The sequence below is a fragment of the Conger conger genome, chromosome 10 (assembly GCF_963514075.1).
Source record: "Conger conger chromosome 10, fConCon1.1, whole genome shotgun sequence".
Taxonomy (NCBI): Eukaryota; Metazoa; Chordata; class Actinopteri; order Anguilliformes; family Congridae; genus Conger; species Conger conger.
Genome location: NC_083769.1, coordinates 38106431 through 38131940, shown reverse-complemented (window position 1 = coordinate 38131940; position 25510 = coordinate 38106431). Strand labels below are relative to the sequence as shown.

The 25510-nt window shown below is 49.3% G+C and overlaps 1 protein-coding gene across 2 annotated transcripts in view; it reads right to left on the bottom strand.

Annotated features, from left to right (window-relative positions):
* Positions 1–1406: 1406 nt before the first annotated feature.
* The window catches only part of gripap1 (GRIP1 associated protein 1), a 53485-nt gene continuing 29381 nt past the window's right edge, over positions 1407–25510 (bottom strand). For both annotated transcript variants that reach the window (XM_061258711.1, XM_061258712.1), the window contains 5 exons: positions 23371–23504; positions 22012–22128; positions 20867–20960; positions 7032–7201; positions 1407–3732 (listed from right to left, as the gene is read on the bottom strand). In XM_061258711.1, the coding sequence (XP_061114695.1) occupies positions 3646–3732; positions 7032–7201; positions 20867–20960; positions 22012–22128; positions 23371–23504 (602 nt within the window). In that variant the 3' untranslated portion in view covers positions 1407–3645. The remainder of the gene's footprint in view (positions 3733–7031; positions 7202–20866; positions 20961–22011; positions 22129–23370; positions 23505–25510) is intronic.

Here is a 25510-nt window from a genome sequence, read left to right as displayed (position 1 = left end):
TTACCAATAAACCTGATGACAATAAGAGCAGAGACTGTCTGCAGCCCTGAAAACTGATTTAGAATGTGATGTTAAAATTCATATTGCCCATTTCCACTTCTGACCGAAAGCACTGATATAAAGTTCCACTATTGATCTGCACGTGAGATGAAAAAATGAAAAAAAAATAAAATGAAATGATTGAAAATAGAAATCAGTAAGTCTCGTGGGAACTCAAAACACGAACATCGTTAATCAAAGCAATTGAAGGTGTTATACGACTGTGTGTTCCAGCGTGGAGCACAGATTGCTATGGGGGAGGCACAGGGCTCTGTACTGGGCACAGTCAGTGCTCATCTCATGACAGAGCGCAAATAACAGAGCATAAAACACAGCCCGTGGGGTAGAAACAGAGCGTTACACAGCCAGTGGGGTGGAAACAGAGCACTACACAGCCAGTGGGGTGGAAACAGAGCACTACACAGCCAGTGGGGTAGAAACAGAGCACTACACAGCCAGTGGGGTGGAAACAGAGCACTACACAGCCAGTGGGGTAGAAACAGAGCACTACACAGCCAGTGGGGTAGAAACAGAGCACTACACAGCCAGTGGGGTAGGAACAGAGCACTACACAGCCACTGGGGTAGAAACAGAGTGTGGTACACAGCCAGTGGGGTAGAAACAGAGCGTGGTACACAGCCAGTGGGGTAGAAACAGAACCTGGGGGTTACAGCAGACACAGAACACGTCAGCACATACATTCTCTCTCTGATGCTGCAGAAGAATAACTTCTCGTCTCTTTGTAGTTGTTCTAAAGTGAACCTTGGCCTGGTTTAGCATAGAGCAAACCACATATTGCGTGTAAATGCTGATTGCACAAAGCAGCCCTCTCTTTCAATCTTTCTCTTCAAAGCATTCAGACGAAGTCCATGGTTTCTGAAATAACACAGAGAATTCAGTAATATTTACCAAACGGAAGGTTCTTCATTCCTCAGGAATACAGAGATAAGATGTATTCCCATACAAGTTAACAGTATGGGAGGAGTTATTCTGCTCTGAAAGATGAGCATTCTCATTACATTACATCAATGGCATTTGGCAGACGTTTTTATCCAGAGCGACGTACAGTTGAGTAGACGAAGCTGTGCGGATCTTATTGTGGCTACACCGGGGATTGAACCACCGACCATGCGAGTCCCAGTCATTCTCCATTCTTAGATTACATCACCAAACCAAGTATGTAGTATGAGCACGGAGTTAGCATCTGTGTCAGACATGCAAAAGCTTGAAATGCTGGGTTTCTCATAACCGCTAAAAGTCATCTATATGAATTTATTCCTAACCATTCTAACCAACAGAATAAAAGTACTTTGCTTCTAAAAAAAAAAATAACTGACGTGACACAGGAAAAAAAAAAAAATCTTGAGTACAGTTTTCAGCCAGTTCTTTATTGACATTGCAATCATATGGAGATGATCACTTGCGAGGGGAACATAAAGGCAGAGCAGAAGAAAAAGAAGGCTGTTAAACCGGGAGAGGAACCGTTCAGGAGCCAAGATGTCCGCCACGGAAAGCAGCAAACGGCAGTTCCACAGAGTTAATCTCACTTGTTGACTCGTCATCAACATTAGGAAAATAAAGTAGGACATAGCCAGCATTACACACAGATGCGCGTCAATGTAGAACAGCTGATCCTCCATGTTTTGTAAAAGTGCAAAGTATATTAATCACAAACAAAAACCATGTAGTACTAACGTGGACCTAGATGTCCTGTTCCAGCCCTGGCGGGCATGATATAATCTTCATATTGTTTTTAAACAAATCAATATTCACAGGAAAATATAAATTAGCACAAACGTTTATGGGATGTGTGTGTGTGTGTGTGTGTGTGTGTGTGGGGGGGGGGGGGGGTGGGGGGGTAAAGCACACATCATCTCCATATTAAGGTTAAAAATAGGAGAACTTGGATAATGGGATCAGACCTTGTTGCGTTCAGGGTGCTTCTACATGAGATCAACTGCTAATACCATTTCATTCTGATGACTAATTTTTGCATTTCTATCTGAGATCGAGACCCAATCAATTAAAATACAAGTGGTCAAATATGGCCAATTCAGGATCGCCTACCTTATGTTAATTAATACAAGTTATTTATTGACACATAACAATTTGGATGTTGTTTTACATCAAATAAATAAAAATTGAGAACATTAAAATCCAATTTATTTCTATCTAAAAGATTAAATAGACCCAATGTTTTGGTTATAATTAAGGGGATGAAGTCAAGATACGTTTCATTTTGATTCAGACCAACATCTGTTCTCCCTCATTTTTTCAATTCAGGTCATTCTTTCTTTTGTCACATTCATATGTACAGTTTATCTACAAAAGGCCAAAGAAGGGGAGGCTGAACTTCATGATCAAGGGGCATCACTGTTACACATCAAGGCAGGTCATGTTAATATGATGGTGAAGCTCTTACACGTGTAAGACAGACTGAGGCAAACACCGACAGATCCATAACCTTTTCACCCTTCCGGGACCTTCATACCGACACTCCTATATGGGAGGGTCCCGGAAGGGTCAAAGAGATGGTCCTACTCCAAACCTGGGCAGTATCATTACAAGCAATGGAATATGCAGAGAGGCCGTGGAACTGTTTACATGAGACCTGCAGAGGGGGGCGTTTAAACAGGTGGCAGTTGGTGGGAGTGATAAGGCTTCCAGGAAACAAAATTGAATAAAAAAAAAACAAAAAAAAAACATTACAAATAAAAAAAAATGTTCTGGTATACAGATGTACACAAAAGCTCATACAAAGTACTGACACGGAGGTCATCTGTATCTCTGCAGTCTTGTTAATAGAGCAGCCATTTTAAAAAATTGTGAGGAAGAAAGGACTTGAATTTCATAACAAAAGAATCTATAGATGTGACAAGAGAAGATAAAATCACATCGATATCCTGATATTACAAGCAAGCTCACTGTTGAAAGGAATAATCTTCAACAATTAGCGTATAATGACGAATGCTAACATTTATGCCAAAACGTATCATTGCTTACATTGCGATTGAAGCGGGATCGATTTTACGGCTTCCTGGATAACGTAACGCGGAAGCACTGACCAAGTTCTGCCGAACATGTTAATGAATTTCTCTGAAATTATAAACCATAAATAACTCTGTTGTGTGGTAGAAATTTACAGCGAGTCAAAGCAGCGAACAACACGAGTTGAGTGGTGCAAACGTAGAGTCAGTGGACAGAGCGGGCCAGCTTCCTGCGGGACCATGAGCTGGAGAAGCCGTCTCTGGGCCTGAATGACTGACCGTTCTGAAAGGGAGGGACCTCACACGCTCACTGTCCTGACCACAGGCTGGGTCCCCAGCTGGAGGGAAGTGAATTCAGTCTTCTGACCACAGGCAGGCCCAGTTTGCTCTTCTTCTCTCCTCCTTTTCCGCTTCTCAAAAAGAACAACGCGTCACACCCAATACATTCAGTAGTAAATGCATTTCCGGTAGTGCCGACCGCCCGACCCCCCCCCCTCCCTCCCGTTCACACCGCGTGTGTCTGCCAGAGGTTCAGTCCCGTCCCGTTAGCGTGGTGGAGTGGCGTCTGCGGAAACAGAATGAGATGGAGGGAGGGCGGGAGGCGGGGCTTCTTCCGGGCCTAGCCAGTAGCGGATGGTTCTCCTCCAGGACTCGGGCATGCGTCTTTGCTCAAGCGGACGATCTCCTGAGACAGAACTTCAAGGTCCTGCACAAAAAAAAAAGAGAACAGAAATGAACAACAGCATTAAAGCGTTCGATGAGAAGGATTTTTGAATAGTTCAAAAACCCGGAACTCCGGAACTCTAGAACTCAGCAATGATGTTCAGTGAAGAACACTTGCGACATCACACCTTAAAGGGTTAACTCTTTCAAATCATCTATCAAGAGACCAGAAGCCCTGCTGCATTCAAGCTTCTGGAACGCGGTATCCACTTCCAGCAAGCGAGAGGAAATGAGTGCAGAACACGAGATAAGGAAAGGCAGCAGGCCAAGCTTTTACATTCTGCTGAACACTGGCAATTTCCTTACCTGAGTGATATAACACTATTACACAAAATTAACGTGGTCCATTGACTTTATTGCGCAAGCTGTAGTCATAAAGTACTGCTTAAAACAGTAGCAAAGTTGCAGATACAGAACAACCGAACGCTAATAACAATAGAAAAACAGATTACGGCATTTCTTCTATTCATGGTGTATGAAGACATAAAAGCAAATTCACGCTCTTGGACCTCTCATGGCTGGCCAGTGCTCGGTGTTATTTAGTGTCTTAAACGTGTGGCTAATACTTTCTCCCAGCCTGCAGATGTAGAGGCAGAGGTGGTTCATCGGATGGGCTCAGGTTCAGCTGCAATCCCACCAAAAAAAAAAGAAAAGGTAGTGTTCCATCCGTCGTACGTACGCTCGCTCACTCAAAAGCAGAAGCCATCAAATATTAACAGGGCTGTTTGTTTCTGGGCTGGAGGCCCCAACAGGGGCTAAATATTCATGAGCTCAGCCTGCATCCAGAGAGGCGGGGCTGCGGAGCGGATGCAGGCTGAGCGGCCCTCTCAAGCTCCAGCACAGCGAGCACCGCCATTTTGCACTTTCACCCCCAGGGCCGACGGAGGGGTCAGCCCCCAGGGCCAGAGGAGGGGTCAGCCCCCAGGGCCAGCGGAGGGGTCAGCCCCCAGGGCCAGCGGAGGGGTCACCCCCAGGGCCAGCGGAGGGGTCAGCCCCCAGGGCCAGCGGAGGGGTCAGCCCCCAGGGCCAGAGGAGGGGTCAGCCCCCAGGGCCAGAGGAGGGGTCACCCCCAGGGCCAGAGGAGGGGTCAGCCCCCAGGGCCAGCGGAGGGGTCAGCCCCCAGGGCCAGCGGAGGGGTCAGCCCCCAGGGCCAGAGGAGGGGGCCAGCGGAGGGGTCAGCCCCCAGGGCCAGCGGAGTGTGGGTCCAAATCCCCAGCGGGACGGGGTCGGAGGATTGGGGGCGGCACCAGGCCAGGATCTGTAGCCCTCTGTTTGTGCTCTTGTGAGAGCTCATTTAGACAGATAAAAGCAGGCGGTTACGCTGCTGCTAGCGAGAATGCCGTATCCTGCTGCTAGCACGAGCTTATGTAAGAGCTGCTCTGTCACTCTCTCCACCGTCAGGCACTGTGAGTGTAAGAGCAACAGCTCTCCGCAGTTACAACATAAAAAACCCTCAAATATAAATGATATATACCAGTACAAAAAACGCAATAAAATTCATTATAATTAAAACAATAACCTTTTGATCACGTGTGACCTGTGTGGTAATAATAGTTTGAGTTTTTTGTTGCATTCAAACAAATAAACTTCTTGGAAAATCGAGACTCAATCAGAAATTTAATGGAAGACATTATGCTGAAATTACTCAGCCCCTCAAGACATTTAAGTAAAATTTTAATATGATTCATACCACCCAAGCTAAAAAGTTTTAGCTACAAACTCCAGACATCGTCAGTCAATTATTGCTCTCTCTCTCTGTGTGGTCGAGGATGAAGCTGGGTGTTTATGTGAGACCTGAACTCTCTCTGGGCATGCACACCTACACACAAACACTGCCAGAGATCCTGACCCGTCTCCAAGATGCACAACTGCAAAACACCCCCTCAATCTTTTCAACCAGCCAGCACAAATGCATACATTAAATACTGTTTGTAGAGTACAGCATCTCAATCTCTTATTTTTAAAGCACCTGCTTGTCTTTGTTTAAAAGCAGAACATTAACTGCTACCTTGTTCAGGCCACATATCAATCCTGTCATTCGTGCATATCAAACCGCATACGATTTATTTTTCTAAGCCGAAGTGAAATGAGTTATTGTACTTGCTCAGGTTCAATTTCACAATTTCAATTCAAATTTCTTCCTGCAACCTTCGGGTGCATGAAAATATGTTTCGACACCCTAAGCAGTCACCATTATTTGAGAAAACGTGGTTTGTCGTTTCTCCACGGTTAGTCAGGTCTAACCCTCGGCGGTAAATCCGCGTGACGGCGTAATCCTGATACCCGGGGAACGCGAGGCGCTCTGAAGCTCGTTCCCGTTTCTGCAAATAAACACAGGGCGCAGGCTCCCACGCGCTGGCGCGGGATGAATACCCGCGCCTGCTGAAGTCTCCAGGCAGGCTGACAAGAGAGCCGCCTACACACGTACTGAGCCACGGAGCGCCCATCTCACACTGTCACCGGCACGCTCAGGGACACGGCCCACCGAACACGCCGCCGCTGCTGCTGCTGCTGGCTGCCGTTGATCAGCGGCACCGGGCCTGGAGGACCACACCGCTGCCAGGGGGCACCTGGCCCACGCCATTCATCCCACTGGCAGCTGCTCTTCTTCTGTGGTACCTGATGATGATGATGGTGGTCTACAGCAGGGCGCTCAAACTCCGCTGTCGCTGCTGGCTTTTCGTGATTTCCGTTCAATCAGCAGCCAGCCAATCAGTGACGTAAATTAAGCACAGTTCAGGAACATATCGAAAACCAGCAGACACCACGGCCCTCCAGGATTTGAGTTTGAGATTCTGATCGACAGAAAGGGTCGGACTCATCTTGTTACAGCTTTTGTAAGGGCATGTCTTAACATTTAAGCAATCTATAAGAGCCGTGCTGCCCTTGGCTGGCACACCTTCTGTAAGTACACATCGCATTACATTACATTATTGGCATTTGGCAGACGCTCTTATCCAGAGCGACGTACAGTTGATTTGACTAAGCAGGAGACAATCTTCCCACGGAGCAATGCAGGGTTAAGGGCCTTGCTCAAGGGCCCAACGGCTGTGCGGATCTTATTGTGGCTACACCGGGATTAGAACCACCGACCTTGCGGGTCCCAGTCATTTACCTTAACCACTACGCTACCGGCCGCCCCGGTCACGTTGTTGATGAGAGGACCACTTTTTGTAAGTGCATGTTGTTAGCATGTTAGCGGCTCACCTTCTGTAAGTGCACGTTAGCACGTTAGCGGCTCACCTTCTATAAGTGCATGTTGTTAGCACGTTAGCGGCTCACCTTCTGTAAGTGCATGTTCTTGGTGAGCTGTTCTTCCAGCATGTTCTGGAGCTTCTTGTTCATCTCGCGCAGGTTCTCGTCCCCGGGCTTCACCAGGTCCCTGAGCACCGAGCCCAGGCCCCCGCGGTCCGCCAGGGCCCCGTGGGACATGGCCGCGGCCCCGGACACATCTGCAGCACAGAGAGGGAGAGAGGAGAGGCGCACAGCATTACACGCCTGCCTCAACCGCAGACACTCCAAATAGCGCTGGGCACTGACGGCCGTTCGGTGCCGATTTGGAAGCGAAGGTGTGGTGACGAAAGTGTGAAAATGAGCAATGGAGAGGGATTCAGCCTCCTGCTGCACTAAGCGTGTTTCAGCAGATCCTCAAAGTCAAGCATTCAGATCCTCAGATATACAAATCCACATCCTCAAAGTCTCCGAGACGAAAGACTGCCTATTCCAACATACACTGCAAAACAAAAGTCAACCTGAACGAGTATTTCAGTCTTAAATGTAGACTTCAAAACCTTTTTAGCTAAATAAGGCAAAAATATTGCCAGTGGGTTGAGACGGTTTGGCTCATTTCAAGATGGGCCAATGACCAGTAACAGAATTTCACTTGGGCGAAACAGTAACTTTAAACGGGCTAATAATTATTGCACATGGAAAGTGCAGATCCGGAGGAAGCTCAGAAAGTGGGACGGGTGACTGACAGGTGACGGACAGGTGACGGACAGGTGATGGACACGTCCATTGAGCCCCATTCAGAGCAGACCGAGCGGCGTCCGGCAGCGTTTAGCGGCGGTAACCGGACCCTGAAGAGGGTGGTCACAGCGCTAAAGCGGGCAGCGCTCAGAGACCCGTGATTGTAACCAGACAGGCACCTTTGTTGGGAATGAAACGGTTGCCCTAAACTGATGATTAATTGAGGACAACTCTTCCTTTGATGAGGTAAGCGATATTGCCGGTTCCTCGTCAGCGCGAGTCACACCCCACCAAGCATCCGGCGCTCTCTTTTCTCAGTGCGTTCCAGCGCTGTGTGACCCGCCGGCTGTAAGCAGAGCTTCACGGGTGACCCGGCAGGGCTCCTCTGAGAACCAGCCTCCGCGCTTCGGCGTCTTCATCCAGCAGAACGACACCCAGCCCGGTGCAGAGGTTTCCCCAATCAAAGGCCGCTTTTTCAAAGTCCTGTTTTTAAAGTCGAGCCGTATCACTTCATCAAACCCATTTCCTCATCTGAAAACTGCTGAACTATTAAAACATCACCCCCCCTGCCATGCAAAGGAGACGGCTTCTTTGACTCATTTCAATACTGAGATTAATTACACCGGGTCTCTTAGACTGCACTCGGAAATTCTTGTGACTGCCGTTTGCTTGCAGAATCCCTTAATGGTACTTGACTTGCCCTTATAATCCCCAGTGGAGGTAATCTGGAGAAATCAGCGGTGCAGCACGGGGCAGAAGCCGTTTCTCTTGTAGTGATTACGGGCCTGGCGTGGCTGAACTCTTTATAGATGAGCTGTAAGATCGCCGGGTAGAGCGCAGGACAGCACCATTCAACAGAGCCAGTATCACTACAGACCAGCTTCATCTCAGGCGGGAGCTGACGAAGGTACACGCAGAGTTTCACTAGCTCCAGTTCATTAGTTTCAGTCCCGCTTTGCTTCGAACGAAGAGGACGATTACTCAGCTTTAAACCCGCATCCCCGCCTACGAGCCGATCTCTGGTTATCAATCCTCGCAGATTACGCCAGGGTTACGTCAAGCTTTTAAAAAGAGATGCTGAGTAGGCTTCCTGCTAATTAAAGAAGCAGATATTAGTCTTCCTAAGAATGCACATAACCCGCTGTTGTTCGTCAGGCCGCCTCGTTTTACTATTTAACACTTATTTGACTTTTCGAGCCCTCAGAAAGTCATTTAGAAATGGAGATACGGATCACAATACTTTGTAAATATTGCAGTTCTGAGAAATGAGTAGCGGTGTCCCCCAGCCACTCTCCTCTAAAGCTTTTCTGCTCCGAGTCAGAAGGGAGAAGCCACAAGCCATGCGAACTGCGCGCGGTGTCACGGCTAATGGAGACATTAGCTGAAACACAGAAGAATTATTAAACCTCTGACCGCGCGGCTTTTATGCTCCGCAGCTACAGACGACTTCTTCATTTTTCCTGGATGACCAGTAAAAACCTGATAAAATTATCTCAACGCCCCCTCTGCTCTCTGCTCTCTGCTCATAAGTCATTTTTATAATTACGAGGAAAGCGATTATCATAAAAATATGTTAAAAATACATAAATTTGGATGAAACTTTTATCTCTGCAAATAAAAAAGAATAATGGGAAAGGTGTTTATGTGTGAACGTGAAGACCCGCACAAGTTAATGAGCAGTGGGTTCAAAATCCCTTTCCCTCGCCCTCCTAACCGTAACCCTAAAAACAGCAAATTTAGAATCAACAAAGACTGCAATTTAAAATATCAGCTCCGCAAACTTTCACCTCCGCCTAGAGAATCCGACACTTGGCCACTAAGCTTTTCGGTGCCCCCACCCCACACCCCCTTAAAATAAAAGGCAGTTGAGAAACCATGGCAACTCCTCCTGACAGAGGATGAATGGTGAACTCCTCCTCTTCTACACAGAATGGAAACTCGCTGTAGCTTCAGCCTAGCTTTTTCTCCCAGAAGTCTGTGCTGCCCGACACTGCTGCCGTGGTAACCTGAGAGACACCGCATGAACGGAACATTCCGGGGTCTTTGTGGAGACAACACAAACGGGACTAGTGCCAGGCCAACAAGCCACCAGGAATATCAGCTACTTGTAACCTTATTTATTTATATATACAGAGCATCCCCGCCCCTTCCCCTCCCTTCCTTCCCCTTCAACCTTTTCACTTTTTGGTTGTTGTTAAAATGCATTATACATAAAAAAAGCTTCCGGACTTGAGAGCTGCATGAGATATCAAATCGGCATCTTTTTAAGCGCAGTAAGAATAATCACCACCATGTGGTGCAATGTCCATCTCTTTTTTACTTTATTTTCTTTATCGACTCAATTTACAAAGGCATTTTTTTCTTTAATCATTCTTTAATCGTATAATCATAATCGCTTCCAGGGGGAAAAAACATCTACTGGGGTGCTGATAATGCCATTGATCAGCCAATAAGCCAATCAGCAGCAAGGCCTTGCAGCTTCAATTCGATTGGAAGCTGCAAATCATGTGATCACATAGAAGCCGAATGACCTTGCAGCTGATTGGCTGTCTTATCAGCACAGTTGTTCACACGTTTGGTTATTTACAACCGCATGAGGTATGATTAAAGATAAAAAGATGAAAGACTGCCTATTACGCCCCATATGATACTTATTAAGTGTAAAATGATTGTGATTCAATATATCACATAGCCCTACTGGCCCCTCTATCAAACACAATCCTCTATGAAATCTGTGCTTTCTCCAGTGCATACCATTGTCCATACAGTAGAAGGTACAATAAAAGAAAGCACTGCTAATTGTGCTGTGAATAGCAGAGTTTAGGCAGAGAGGTGACGAGGTTGCGGTTCTGCCTGGTTTCTCTGCCTCCAGCGGACAGACGGCAGGTCCGCTCTGGCGAGCGGAGCTCTTAATTCGGGGGGTTACGGCGCGCCGGTCTGGGATGGAGGGGTGCAGCTGTGGCTGGAGCTGGCTGGCCCAGCAGGGACGCCGGGCGGAGCCTGCTGGCTGCACAGCTGGATGAGCTCAGCCCAGATCAGTCACTTCCACCGCAGAGAGGAGCACTTAGAGGCTCTGCAAACACACTCCCCGTCGACACGCGTCTGCGCCCAGCGTCTGTCTGCTCCACTCTGCTATCTCTGTCCCTCAGCCGCCCCCAAAACACAGCCTGCCCCCCTACCCTGCACCCAGAGCCCCTACCCCACAGCCAGCCCCCCTAGATAAGATACACTTTTATTGAACCCCGTGGGGTAATTTGTCCTCTGCATTTGACCCATCCTAGTTACCTAGGAGCAGTGGGCAGCCACAGTGCAGCGCCCGGGGAGCAATGTGGGGTTAAGGGCCTTGCTCAAGGGCCCAACGGCTGTGCGGATAATTTTTATTGTGGCTCGACCGGGATTCGAACCACTGACGTTGTGGCTCCCAGTCATGTACCTTAACCACTACGCTACAAGCCGCCCCTCTCCCGCACCCTGCCCCCCTACACCACACCCAGAGCCCCTACCCCACAGCCAGCCCCCCTACCCTGCACCCTGCACCCAGCCCCCTCTCCCTTACTAGTTCCACAAAGCTGTGATCGGGTGGCGAAAACACTGTTTGCAGAGCAAACAGCACCTGCTACTGCATTAATAAAATAAGTCCTGCCTCAAACTCACAAATGGTTTTTAATGCTCATGAGATTGGACACAAATTTTCCTCACACTGTTCAAGAGCACCCCCCTCTACCCACTGCTCTTCAGAGCCATGCTCCACACACACATACGCTCGCTCCACACACACACACACACACACACACACACACACACACACCCTCCCACACAATCTCCCACACAGACGCTCCACACACACAGACGCTCCACACACACGCACGCTCCACACACACGCACGCTCCACACACACGCACGCTCCACACACACGCACACCTCTCATTAGCGTCGGCGTGTTGTGTAACGGCGCATTATGCTCCAGCACAAGCCTTTTACTGCGTCGTGTGCTGGTGCGGATGACGGGAGGGGGCAGTTCTGCAGCGAGGGGGAGGGGAGGGGGGGCTTAAGTCAAGTGCTGCATTATTGAAGATGAGTGTTGTGTTCAGTCAGGCATGTCTGCATCCTGAATCATTTACACCCACCCTACCCCCCCCCCCTAATGTCAGCCCTCATCTAGCACTACGGCCTCCCTCCCTCCTTCTCTCTCTCCCAGACTCCCACGTCCTCCCCTCTGTTCCTCCATCCCCCTTTCTCTCCCAACCCCCCTCTGTCCCCCCCTCTCTCTCCCTCTCCCTCTCCCAGACTCCCACCTCCTCCCCTCTGTGTCTCCATCCCTCTTTCTGTCCCAACCCCCCTCTGTCCCTCCCTCTCTCTCCCTCGCTCTCCCTCTCCTCCCCTCTCTCTCTCCCAGACTCCCACCTCCTCCCCTCTGTTCCTCCATCCCTCTTTCTCTCCCAACCCCCCTCTGTCCCTCCCTCTCTCTCCCTCTCCTCCCCTCTCTCTCTCCCAGACTCCCACCTCCTTTCCTCTGTTCATCCATCCTTCTTTCTCTCCCCCCCCCCAGCCCTCCCTTACTCCCCTCTCTCTATCTCTCTCTATTCAGAGGATTTCCTGATCTGAATACCGGGGCTTTTCCATCCTGGGTAATCATGTGCACCATGGGCAGTTCTGTGGGCGTGACCATCCATAATTAGCTCCACCCCCCCAACCCAAATCATACACACCCATTGGGGGATAAAAAAATTATTAAAGCAGATTCAGATTTTCAATAAAGACATGAAAGTTTGCAAAACTATTCTACCGTAGTCTATGTGTATAGATTAATAACAGCACGTCAGAACAGTTTGTCTTTTTTTCTCTCTCAGTAAACAATTCCATATGCTGCAGTTTCTCTATTCGGCACAGTAAACAGGCGCTCACCGAAGCCCCGTCAAACACCCAAAACCACAGGAGAGCAACCTTTGCGACAAAACAGGTTTTTCTTTTTGACTGTTAAAAAATACAAAAACCCACAGCAAACTGCTCAACGCACCCCGACGGCAGCGTTTCCCTACAAGCTAGTAACACCGCTACGCGCAACCCAGCTAGTGGCATTTCTCTTATCATTGGCGATTTAATCCGTTTATGCACATTTATAATTTCATAAATAATAAAAAACGTTTCCTGAATAATTGCGCTCTCCCCAGAAGAAGATCTGTGCAGTGAGAATGTGTGCAAATGAAGGCAGCATGTTTGCATAAGCAATCTGCCAGCCCCAGAGGAGAGCAACCTTCAACTTTTACAGCACAATATTTACAATTAGAAGATGGCAGCCTTAATGGAGTCTAGCCTGGCAGCGAATGTTAAACCAGTCAGTCATGAAATTAAAACAGGGGGAGAGGCACACATCGGGAGAGAGACAAAGACACGCGTCGCTTTTCTCCCGTAGCAGCGGGATAAACGTGTAACCTACTTCCTTTAATGGAGGGGATCGCGTGAAACCGTGGCCCGAGATCTCGCCGTGCATGGCTGAGGACGCTACCCGCCGGAGGGGGAGGAGGAGGAGGAGGAGGAGGCGCACTCCCTCTGCCCCTCCGAAGACCACGTACGCACCTGTGCGTGCGTCTAACACAGCAGAAGCAGTGCATGCTGGTATCTTCACAATCTCCCTGACCTGCTACACCAAGTCAACCACATTGCCCTTCTCGCAACATCACAACAGGACGGAAAGAAGGAAAGAAAAAAAAGAAAAGGAAAAGAGCTAGAACGTTGCAAAGATACTAGGTCACCGAGACCAACAGGCTTTCCTGTATACGGCTCTATCTGCTAGAAGATATTTCCTGCCCATTTCTGCTGATTAAATGCATGGACAGACATGCATTTGGTGAAAGTGCACACTCAGATAATGGATCAGTGTGGGGGCTTCCGTCCTGCTGGTCATGCAATGGGAATACATCTCAGCTGCAGCTGAGGGAACAAAGCCGTGCGTTTCAGTATCGGAACAGAGATCTACACCACGGGGGTCCCGGCTAATGCACTGGTGTGCGGGACGGCTACGCTAACGGTCCTCACGCCAAGATCCAATCCAGACAGGGCCTGAGTGCCTGGCTGGGGACGGCTATGCTAACGGTCCTCACGCCAAGATCCAATCCGGACAGGGCCTGAGTGCCTGGCTGGGGACGGCTATGCTAACGGTCCTCACGCCAAGATCCAATCCAGACAGGGCCTGAGTGCCTGGCTGGGGACGGCTATGCTAACGGTCCTCACGCCAGGATCCAGTCCAGACAGGGCCTGAGTGCCTGGCTGGGGACGGCTATGCTAACGGTCCTCACGCCAGGATCCAGTCCGGACAGGGCCTGAGTGCCTGCTGGGGGCAGGAGGGGCGGGGTCGCACTGCCCACGGCGAGACAGGTTTATTCCACAAAGAGCTGCCTAATGCAGGGGAGCCAACCCTGGTCCTGGAGCTCCGGAGATGTCCTGGTTTCTGTTCAATCTGATGCCTCCAGCACATGGTCACCCGTGTTCATTAAACCCAATAATTCATTGAATTATCTCGTTACAGGTTTGAGTGATGCAAAAACCATGACCAGGCCTGCCTACCCCCGACCTAATAGCTCGGCAGCACCTCCAATCAAAGAGTCGTGATTTGCTGTTGCAAACTAGGCTGAAAACCGGGGGGCTTTTCTCTCAGGCATTAAAAGTAATTATTTAAGCATTTCACCACAGCCCATATTAACCGTAATCTAATTAAAATTATAACAGCAGTTCAGATATCTTTGCTTAAGGAAAAGAGCCTAGAAGCGGTACTTAGCGAATGCGAATTATGTGGAATTAGCCAGTATATTACTGAAGGTGCCCGCACTACGCATTGCAATGTAGGGAAGACAAGATGGAGTAAGTTCCAAGGCCCGCTTCTTCTGAAACGCCACACGCGTGTACTGCTGACCAGCGTATTTACGAGCACGGAGACAGCGATAAAACCTCCGTAAAGACGCGGGCTGGGTCCGGATTCAGACGGAAACCACCCTGAGCATGACGGAGTGGCTCCGTTCGCAAAGCCGGGAGCAGTATTTCTGTTTCTGCAGGGGCTAGGACACAGAAGAACACTGCCACTTCAGATCAATCAAGCGCACATATCGGGCCTCTGGTGTAATGCGGCCACAAAACAAACCCATCGCTCAACTGCCATTCGGCAAGCTGAGGCGCGGGCGATACATCGTTAGGTGTAGACGACACATCAGCAGAAACGTTAAACGACTGGGACAAACTCAGCAGAGGCGTTCGTGTCTGAATCCCACGGTGATAACGCTAATGAACTCACGGTACAGTAAGGGCTTGCTCGTTTAGGGAATCCTGATTTTTCCAAAAAGATCTGACAGGAGTGTTTAGGAATGTGATGTAAATGTGTCGAGAAATCAACTATATGAAGGGATGAAATTCGTATAACCACTAAATTCCTAGGTCAATCCCGATATAGCGTAGCCACATCCTAGTCGGCTAGAAAGGTTTCAGTTTTCAACCAAATGTGGCTGGTTTTTCACCTGAATGCCTAGACGACCTTTCGGCGACTTTTCAGCAGAAGAATCTTCGCTGGGAAAGATCGACATGAGATTTTGTTGGCTTTCATCGCTTGCGATACACCAGACAAGCTCAGAAAAGCGTCTGAAGTATTTGAATGTAAACCCACTTGACCCAGGTCTGAACTGAAGACACAGGATGCTTTATAACATGTAATGAGCTGTAGATAAGCCCGGCAGTAGCTGCAGGCTGAGGTAGGCTTGTTCATCAGTATGCTGTGTAGCGTGAACAAAGCGTTTACTGTGATTTATGATTTAAGTTAAGCAAATTAAGAGAATATCCCCCTCAGGACACAACTGCCTTGCTGGAATTTGATTAAATTAACATTGTTAAATACAAAACATTGAAAATAAATAATAATAAGCACACTGGGCTGGGTTAATCATAAAATAACTATAAAATTCTAGAGCACCTTTGAATTCCCTATATGGTACGTACAGAAATTATTTCAGATATTAGGTCAAATACAGTCACGCTGTAGCTCTTACTTCTGCAGGGTTCAGAGGTCATTTACAGGCACACACCGCTCATTAAGATGAGGATTCCTGCGTCTACCTTTCATCCAAGCACATCAGAATGTCCCATACATGTCCCTCCAGCCCGTGACGACACACAGGAACCAGCTAGATCAGGAATGGGGGCTGAAACGCGGGTTTTTGTTTTAACCCACCATGATCCTACCTATCAAGGTCTGGATTTAAGACCGTGATTAGTTTGGTGACTCAGTGCTGGCCGGGGGGGAAAAACCCTGCGGCCACACCGGCTCTTTCCCGATAAGACCGCTCAGCCCTGAGCTCCATGGCGTGCAGAAGCCATCTTGATCCAGGACACTCAGAACAGATGAGATGACCCTGGAGAGGGAAAGGTCGCACGGGCCAAATGGAGAAGTTGGCGCGGACAGTGGGGTAACCCCGACACTTAGCATTACCGAGACACAGCGACCGCTGCCTCAGCTCCGGCCTGCTCCTTCCTGCCAGCTCTGATGCAGCTGTCAGAAAGCTCTCAGCACGGCCGCTCTCCGCTGTGAAGAGCAGTATCTCATCTCCCCTCCAGACCGCGGTTTACCTCGCCCTGAACGGCAGGGAGGACGGGAGGATCGCTGCTAAGTTTAATATTAAAAAAGGTTTTCATTAAACAAAACAAAAAAAGAAAAAGAAAACATTGGCAGCAATGAAAGTGATTCTTAATGATCCCAGAAAACTCTTTTTATTGTTTTGATTTGAAAACTCCCTTAAGTCACAGCAAAAAATTATTGCCTTTTTCCAGCGATTCGATATTAGTGTCAAAATAAAATTCAGCAGTGCACACTTTAAGCTCGGAGTTCTGGGCAAGGATTAAACCGTTGCCGGGAATGGAGGAAATCAACCAATAAACACATTTATGTTTCATTTTTACACCTCGACACAGGCTCTGAATCAATACTATCAGCAAGATTAGACTATTCATAGCAACAACTTTGGTCAATCAGGTGACGGGGATCTACAGTACTAGTTCTACTTGTCCTAGTAGTACCCACACCAGCTATTAGCCTTTCGGAACTGGCCTGACAACGTTAATCCATAGAAACGTTTATAGAAATGAAGACGTATTTTAATTTGGGATGCTGATTCAGCCGTGAACAAATAGCTAGGAGGGCCAAGAAGAAGCACCAAGTAAATACAAACTACGGTGGTTTTGCAAGTAAATAATGCTTCTGCCTACATCATAACAACAAAGCATGAATCATTTTATTAAATACCAACCCCCCCCGCCTCTATGCGAAACGGAGAGTATTAAGACAAATTAAGAGGTTTCTGAAGAATAACAGAGGGCTGCAGGATGGATGGCTCATTCAGCTAAGCCACTTTCGCCCCCGGGCTGATGGGCGGGCCTGGAGAGCGAATCCTGACCGCGTCAGAGCCAGCTTAGGGGGCGGGGCCATGGGGTAGTGCGGAACCTGCATCAGAGCCAGCTGTAGGGGGCGGGGCCATGGGGTAGTGCGTAACCTGCGTCAGACCGTTGTAGGGGGCGGAGCCATGGGGTAGTGCGTAACCTGCGTCAGACCGCTGTAGGGGGCGGGGCCATGGGGTAGTGCGTAACCTGCGTCGGACCGCTGTAGGGGGCGGGGCCATGGGGTAGTGCGTAACCTGCGTCAGACCGCTGTAGGGGGCGGGGCCATGGGGTAGTGCGGAACCTGCGTCAGAGCCAGCTTAGGGGGCGGGGCCATGGGGTAGTGCGTAACCTGCGTCAGACCGCTGTAGGGGGCGGGGCCATGGGGTAGTGCGTAACTGGCAGCAGCATCATTCAGGGTGAGGATGGCTTCATTTCCTCAAACTCTGACACACTTTAAAAACTATTTACTCAGTGCGGTATTTGGACGCTTGCTGTATTTGTGAGGCTGTAGGTATCAGCACACTAACACAAGTCCTTTGCCCTACTGACATAAGCACGGCCTCGTTCTTCCTGGGCACTTGGGTGCGCATTCCAAACATATTCATATTTACTGAACAGGATGTTTACACCACACTGTTTGAAAGCAAACAGCGAACGGCAGTGGTATTCATATTTTAAACTTGTCGAGCAAGTATAGTCGAGAAACATTTCAACAATGTTGTGTCTGTGAGTGACGATGATAAATTGTCAGTGTACGTTAGTCACGTACAGATGTGCAAAGGAATCTCCTCGCGAAGACAAAAAAAGGCTCCGATCCAGTGCGAATCTAACAGAGTTTTACGTGAAGCACGGCACTGCTGAGCGCCAGGAGAAAGGTCCTCTGCAGATGAGAGAGGGCCTCACCTTAAAGGGCAAACTGCCACATCCTTCCTGTCTCCGAAGGAACTCGAAACCTCTTTAGAGCCCCTCTAATGCAGGGTGTTCAGAGCTTCCACTTAGCGGCGCGGCTGACATCGCGGCACACCTGCGCCGGCCGAAACCTCGGGACACGACTCGCGGCGACGGTCACGTGGTCATGACATAATCAGCAGCGAGGACACGGCCACGCGGTGACACTGGAGGAGTGGAGCCGGGGACAGGAGCTCACGTCCAGCGTCAACAACAGAGCTGTTTATCTCCGAGCAAGAGACACAGAGCTGTTTATCTCTCGGCGTTGTTACGGGATGATACAGGAACCTGTTACTCCGGCTTGGAAGAGTCCTCGCAGGGTCCAGAGGAGCACCTCACACCGTGGGACTCCACAAGAGAGACAAGGATCTATTCAGATTTGTGCTTTCCAAAGTCTGTACACTCTGAGATCACCCAGTCACTGGCCTGTCATGCGTCAGCACACACTGCCAAAGTAACAAAAGAATGAGAGAACCAAACAAAAATACTTTCCAAAAGTATGTACATTTTTACCATCTTCTTACTCCTGAATGCTGGACACATATAATTTCTGAGCAGTGCTACTTCTGAGAACTGCAAATACTATGTTGAAATTATTAAATTTACTGCAATATATACGGTGAAAATTAAATCGAACAACCAATTGTGTTATAGAATATGAATTCCATATTTCATATTTCCTCAGAGAGGAATAAAGTTTGAGTGCGAACACAATTCACTGGCTGAACCCTAATTACCGAGGCCCAAAGATCTTTTCACTCAACAGATTTAGTGACAAACAACTAAAGATTATTGCATTGCTTGTTTGAGCAAAAAAAAGCCCAGTTCAGTGTTCGTACACGAACTTCTTTATGGCCATAAAATGAAATTAATTTTATGAAAGCGAAGGCAAGGTTCATAGTGAGATCATCAGCGGCATACTGAAGAATGGCTACTTGAGTGCACTGATTTATACATCTCCCTTCTTGGGACAATAACGGGACTGAACCACAATGGGGAAATAAACTAAAGCTTGAAGAGCTGCTCAAGGCCTCCAACTGCCTCTCTTAAAAACGACAATACTACATTCCTACCTGTACCTGTGCCTGTGTGTTCTCAGCCTCCAGCACACCTACTGTACCAATGCTACTTCTGTCACAACACTTAGCACTGCGCCCTGTAGCACAAACCGCTACTCTCGCTGAGCTTTCCTCTCTTGCCCTTTCTGCAGTCTGAAAATCATTCCCTGTGTGCGTTAATAATGTCTGTGCCTAAGCTGTGGTCATTTAAATGCAGATAAACATGCAGGGTTACAGCCTGCATGAGCGAGTGAGCACGTTTAGGAGGGGAGAGTCCGGCGAACACTATTCCCAATGAGCTGTACCTCATTACCGACAGCTCTGCACTGAAACGGTCTGATTCTCACAGGCAATGACCCGCGTGTGATTCAGAAGAGCCAGTCCTGTAGAGCTGAATCCTCACAGGTCTGATTCTCACAGGCAATGACCCGCGTGTGATTCAGAAGAGCCAGCCCTGTAAAGAGCTGAATCCTCATAAGTCCGATTCATACAGGCAATGAACCAACCGCTCGCGTGATTCAGAAGAGCCAGTTCTGAAATCAAGATCAACAAGAATGATTTAGCTTCTTTCTTCAGGGGGAGTGAGTGTTGCAACAAGTAACAAAGTGGTTGGTGAGCCCGGAATATTTCGGTTTCCTTGATGATTCATTCTCATCGCAGGAACGGTGAGACTACTTCACGACAGGAAACAATCTAAAACCATACAACAACGTTTCTGAACATTTACCACGATTACACTCACCACAATCTGGGATTTCCACGACATAAAGCAGGGTGATTCGCAGTCACCATCGGGCTGGATTTTGCCAAAGAATGTCACAACTAAGCAAAACACACGATATAAAATAAATGAATAAAACCGATGGGTAACAGCAGGTCAGAGTACGAGTGAATGAGAGCGTGCGTAACACGGGCGGGCCGGCGTTACCGACGGAAACGGGGAGCGCAGCATGACGCCCGTGCGCCGTGAATAAGCGCTAACTCGTCCCGGCCCCGGTTTTCAGCACACGGCCGACGCGGAGCGCCAGTTATCCGTTAATCTGACAGCGGTAGCGCGCGGAGAGGCCCTCTCAGAGGAACCGTTAGCGGAGACACGCCGGCGTTATTAAAGAGAAACTCATCAAGTCTGCAGCTCAGCCCGCGGCTCCCGTCCCGCCGTTATTACATTCGCGCGCTCCCCGCCACACGGCCCAGCCCCGCGCTAAAATAGCGCCGGTATAAATAGAACCGCCGGAACGTTTAAAACCGATTACAAAACCGGCAGAGTTCACGTGTAATAATAGAAGTGCATAAATCTGCGCGCGTTACGGAGTTGTGCCCCACGCTTATCCGCGCCGGCTGTCCGCAACCGACATCCGTCAAAACCCCCCTTCAGATTCTCCCGAAACCCTAAGAAGTGGGAAGCGCTTCAATGAGAAATAAAAATGAGTCAAAAGTATTGATGTGCGAGCTCTCCGATGCCAAAGCCTTATCGGTCCTAAATTTCAATCCCCTCAGGACGCATTATCGGTGCATTAAAAATAGCGGTGCATCGTAACCATCTGGCAGCCTAAAAAAGGCAGTTTTTATTGTTCTATTTGCGGAGCTGTGGGCGACCCCGGGCCAGGCGGAGGGGGCAACCTCCGCTCCCTTCCTGTCAGGCTCTCAGGTTCCCCTTCGGGGGGAGGGGAGAGGAGGAACGGAGGCGAAAGGAGATCTGGCCGGGGGCGGAGGGGTACGGCTCCTCACCTCTCCTGCTGTCCATGACATACGTCTCGATGATGGCGCTCTTCTTACAGATGTCATCGGCCATGGAGGAGCAGCTCACCTCCAAGTGCTTCACCTGGAACACACACACACACACACACACACTGTCAATCAAGATACACGCTCACAGACATGCACGCACACACACTCACACACTCACACACTCACACACTCACACACTCACACACTCACACACTCACACACTCACACACTCACACACTCACACACTCACACACTCACACACTCACACACACGAGCTGGAGGGAGCAGGGGTGACCTGTGTGCATCGAGCCACTGTCAATCAAGATACATGCTCACAGACCTGCACACACACACACACACTCACACACTCACACACTCACACACTCACACACTCACACACTCACACACTCACACACTCACACACTCACACACACACACACACACACACACACAAGCTGGAGGGAGCAGGGGTGACCTGTGTGCATCGAGCCACTGTCAATCAAGATACATGCTCACAGACACTCACACACTCACACACTCACACACTCACACACTCACACACACACACTCACACACACACACACACACACACACACACACACACTCACACACACACTCACACACACACTCACACACTCACACACACACACACACACACACACACACACACACACACACACACACACACGAGCTGGAGGGAGCAGGGGTGACCTGTGCACATCGAGCCACTGTCAATCAAGATACACGCTCACAGACATGCACACACACACGCACACACACACACACACACACACACACACACACACACAAACACACATATGTAGACACACAAAGACATGCACACACTAATAGGCACACAGACACTCATGCACACACGTACACACGTGCATGCACACAGAAAACAACCAAAACAACACAAACAAGATGCCAAATACAAGGAAGAACAGCACAAGCACATCTTTGCCAGCTCGTCCATAAATCCTCAGTGCTAAACGAACAGAAGCTAAGCAAAATAACTGCAATTAAAAAGTAGCCCGGAATGAATCTCAAATCAATACACACTGTTGTTCTGTTATAGCCGCGTTAAGCAGCACATAAAGGCAGGATTACAGATGGACAGATATGCAGAGGAGCCCTGGCCACACCTTCTCCTCCAGCATCCACTTCTCCTGCTGAACCTCGGCCAGGCGCAGAAACAGCTCCCCCACCTCATCATCCGACAGGTCTGCAGGCCGCTGGGACTGGGGGCTGCCCGTGTTCGACTGGGGAGAGAGGGGCACGGTTAGACTGGGGAGAGAGGGGCAGGGTTAGACTGGGGAGAGAGGGGCAGGGTTAGACTGGGGAGAGAGGGGCAGGGTTAGACTGGGGGGAGAGGGGCAGGGTTAGACTGGGGAGAGAGGGGCAGGGGGAGAGAGGGGCAGGGATAGACTGGGGAGAGAGGGGCAGGGGGAGAGGGGGCAGGGTTAGACTGGGGAGAGAGGGGCAGGGTTAGACTGGGGAGAGAGGGGCAGGGTTAGACCGGGGGCTGCCTGTGTTACACGTCTCACTAATGATATACTCATGATACGTGATATTATATATAATGTAATATTACACTAGAGCAATTGGGCTAAGGGCCTTGGTTAAGGGCCGAACAGCTGTGTCGATCTTATCGTGGCTAAACCGGGGCTCAAACCACCAACCTTCTGGATCACAATCATGTACCTTAACCACTAGGCTACAGGCCGCCCAATTTCACGTCTCACCAATGCAGTAGTGAGCATAAGCAGCCCTTCCTCGATCTTATCCCTGGATGTATGCCGCGGATGCAGTCGTTTCTCAGCACTTCGGCGAGGGTAAAGAACGAACGGCAGCAGCAGATGGTGTTAACACCTGACAGCATTCAGTACCAACAGTATGCGAGGACACAACACGTTGTGATGAAAACACCAGGTGCGGGGAAAAATGCTGCAGCTCATGAAAAAAATTATAGTAATAATAATAAAAAAAAGTGTTAGTCTGCTTCCGTGAGCTCTCTTCACCTTGCTATCCCCGCTGCGGTAAAAGCAGGAATAAGCCTATCCTGAGAGCTGGATCAGCCAGGCGCGTGAGTACAGGGATCCACGGAGGTGTTGTGTGGACTGTGAGCTCCAGGAGAGAGCTCCGATTGGCTCGTATGCTCAGAACGCGGGGTACCTGGTTGGAGCGGTAGCTGAAGGGGAGAGCTCTGATTGGCTCATACACTCAGAACGCGGGGTACCTGGTTGGAGCGGTAGCTGAAGGGGAGAGCTCTGATTGGCTCATACACTCAGAACGCGGGGTACCTGGTTGGAGCGGTAGCTGAAGGAGAGAGCTGTGATTGGCTCATACACTCAGAACGTGGGGTACCTGGTTGGAGCGGTAGCTGAAGGGGAGAGCTCTGATTGGCTCATACACTCAGAACGCGGGGTACCTGGTTGGAGCGGTAGCTGAAGGAGAGAGCTGTGATTTGCCGGTACACACTGGGAGGGGGGGGGTTTGTGTACCTTGTTGGCGCTCTGGGCCGAGGCGCCCTCCTTCATGATCTCTCGGTAGCTGAAGGAGGACACGCTGCTGCTGTCCCCCGTCTGCTGCGTCCGGCTCGGGGAGCTGATCTCCGACAGCACCAGCTCCTCCAGACCTGAGGAGGGGGAGAGAGACATACCGTCAGGGTGTGGGACCAGCCCTAACTGCCCTGCCAGCCCTGAGTGACCTGCTCTACCTGCCTCTGCTCTGAGATATACCAGCCATAACTGCCCCCTGAGAGAGACCAGCCATAACTGCCCCCTGAGAGAGACCAGCCATAACTGCCCCCTGAGAGAGACCAGCTGTACCTGCCCTCAGAGATACCAGCCATAACTGCCCATCTAAGAGAGACCAGCCATAACTGCCAATCTGAGAGAGAGCAGCCGTACCTGCCCCCTGAGAGAGACCAGCTGGACCGGTCCTCTGTAAGGCCCGGCAGTGTTGTATAATGGTGAGGGAACAGGGCTTGTAACCAAAAATTTGTGGGTTCGATCCCCAGGTAGGACACCACCCTTGTACCTTTCATCAAGATGCTTAACCTGCACTGCTTCAGTATGGATACTTTGGAAGAATGCTCAAAGTTGTGTAAGTTGCTCTGGATAAAAGCGTTTGCGAAATGGCAGTAATGTAATGTAATGTAATGCTGCAATCTCAGAAAAATTATATATGCTGCCATGCTGGAGATGAATGGTGGTATGAAAAGCATTATCCAAGCTTGGAGAAGTTATTAGACAAACTGATATATTATTTCACAAAAGAGCTGGCTGTGATTTTCATTTTAATAGCACTTTCAGTTACAACCAGCCATTAAGTTTTTAATAATTGAGTTATATAATCGAAGAGTAATTCCTAAAAAATACATTCATTTGATGGTCACTGCAGCATAAAGGAGCGAAGCAGTTCTAGACACAAAAGTGTAGATGAAACGCTTACAGAAACGAAAACATAACCAAAAACAATGATCTATCGAGTGTCATTGTTGTCAGATATGAATGAAATGTAGGTCTTACCAACAGTACACGGTAATATCCATGGGAGTAAGGCTGGACCCAGTGGTAGGAGGAGCGATCATTGACTTGACTATGGTTTCAACCAATTAAAGAGCTCCAAATGGTGCAAATTAACCAATGACTTCCAGCACACACCAGGTCCATGTTACAGGTCCCAGAAGCCTGGCTCTCCCGTCCTATAAGAGCGCAGCCGATACCCAAATATGCTAACCGAGTACAGCGGAAGAGACTTGAGAAGGGCCGGGAGAGTGTTGGGCTTTTAAGACGTGTTCCGAGTCTCCTTCAGTTCCCTTCTGGACGCCTGACAGAGATAAAGCCTCGCTACTTTAAAATGTCTGAATCTCAACTTTCTGTAGAGCAACCATTAAACATTTAGAGCCGCCTAAATTATACATGCCCCCAAAGAGGATTGCCCTGGCACCACCAACTACCTCCGGAGCGCAAATGCAGACCCGCACTGCACCGTGGCACATTTTTAGAGGGGGCGGGGGGGGGCGGGGGTCATGAAATATTAAGCGCCCCCACATCGCGTTGACGGTGATGTCTCGGGGTGGCCCCGCAGGAGGGAAGCGGCTTTTTGAGGTGCCACTCGGCCGCACGTTCAGGAAGCGGGCAGTGCCCGGCGCCGGGTGGTTTACCTGCCGGGCGTTCGCCGGGCGGAGCTCGCCGGCGAGGGGCGGGGCTTAATAAAGCGCGTCTTTATTGCGGACGCCGCCCTCTTAAACTCACCCCGCTCCCCCTGAATTATTCAGCGCCGCTGTGCGACTATGGACGCGCTCCTCCACATTACCCACAATTACGTGTGTGATGAGGAACACCAAACCGGCGGGGAAACCTGGGTAATGTATATCCCAGATAAGCAAATGGAATGATGAGGTACTAATTATACCATATTAACCACCATTTTAACAGCACGCCCGCTACAAGGCTGAACAAAAGATGCTTTCATCAATATTGTATGGAGTCGATTAGTAAACAGTCAAAAGGTCCTCCCCGTGACAGGGGAATGACTCTTCCTGTCCAAGTTCCTGTGTGCTAACAGGAGGGTAAGAGGGTAATATGCCCATTCATTCAGTAATTACATAACTATCATTAAAGGAAAATCCAGCAT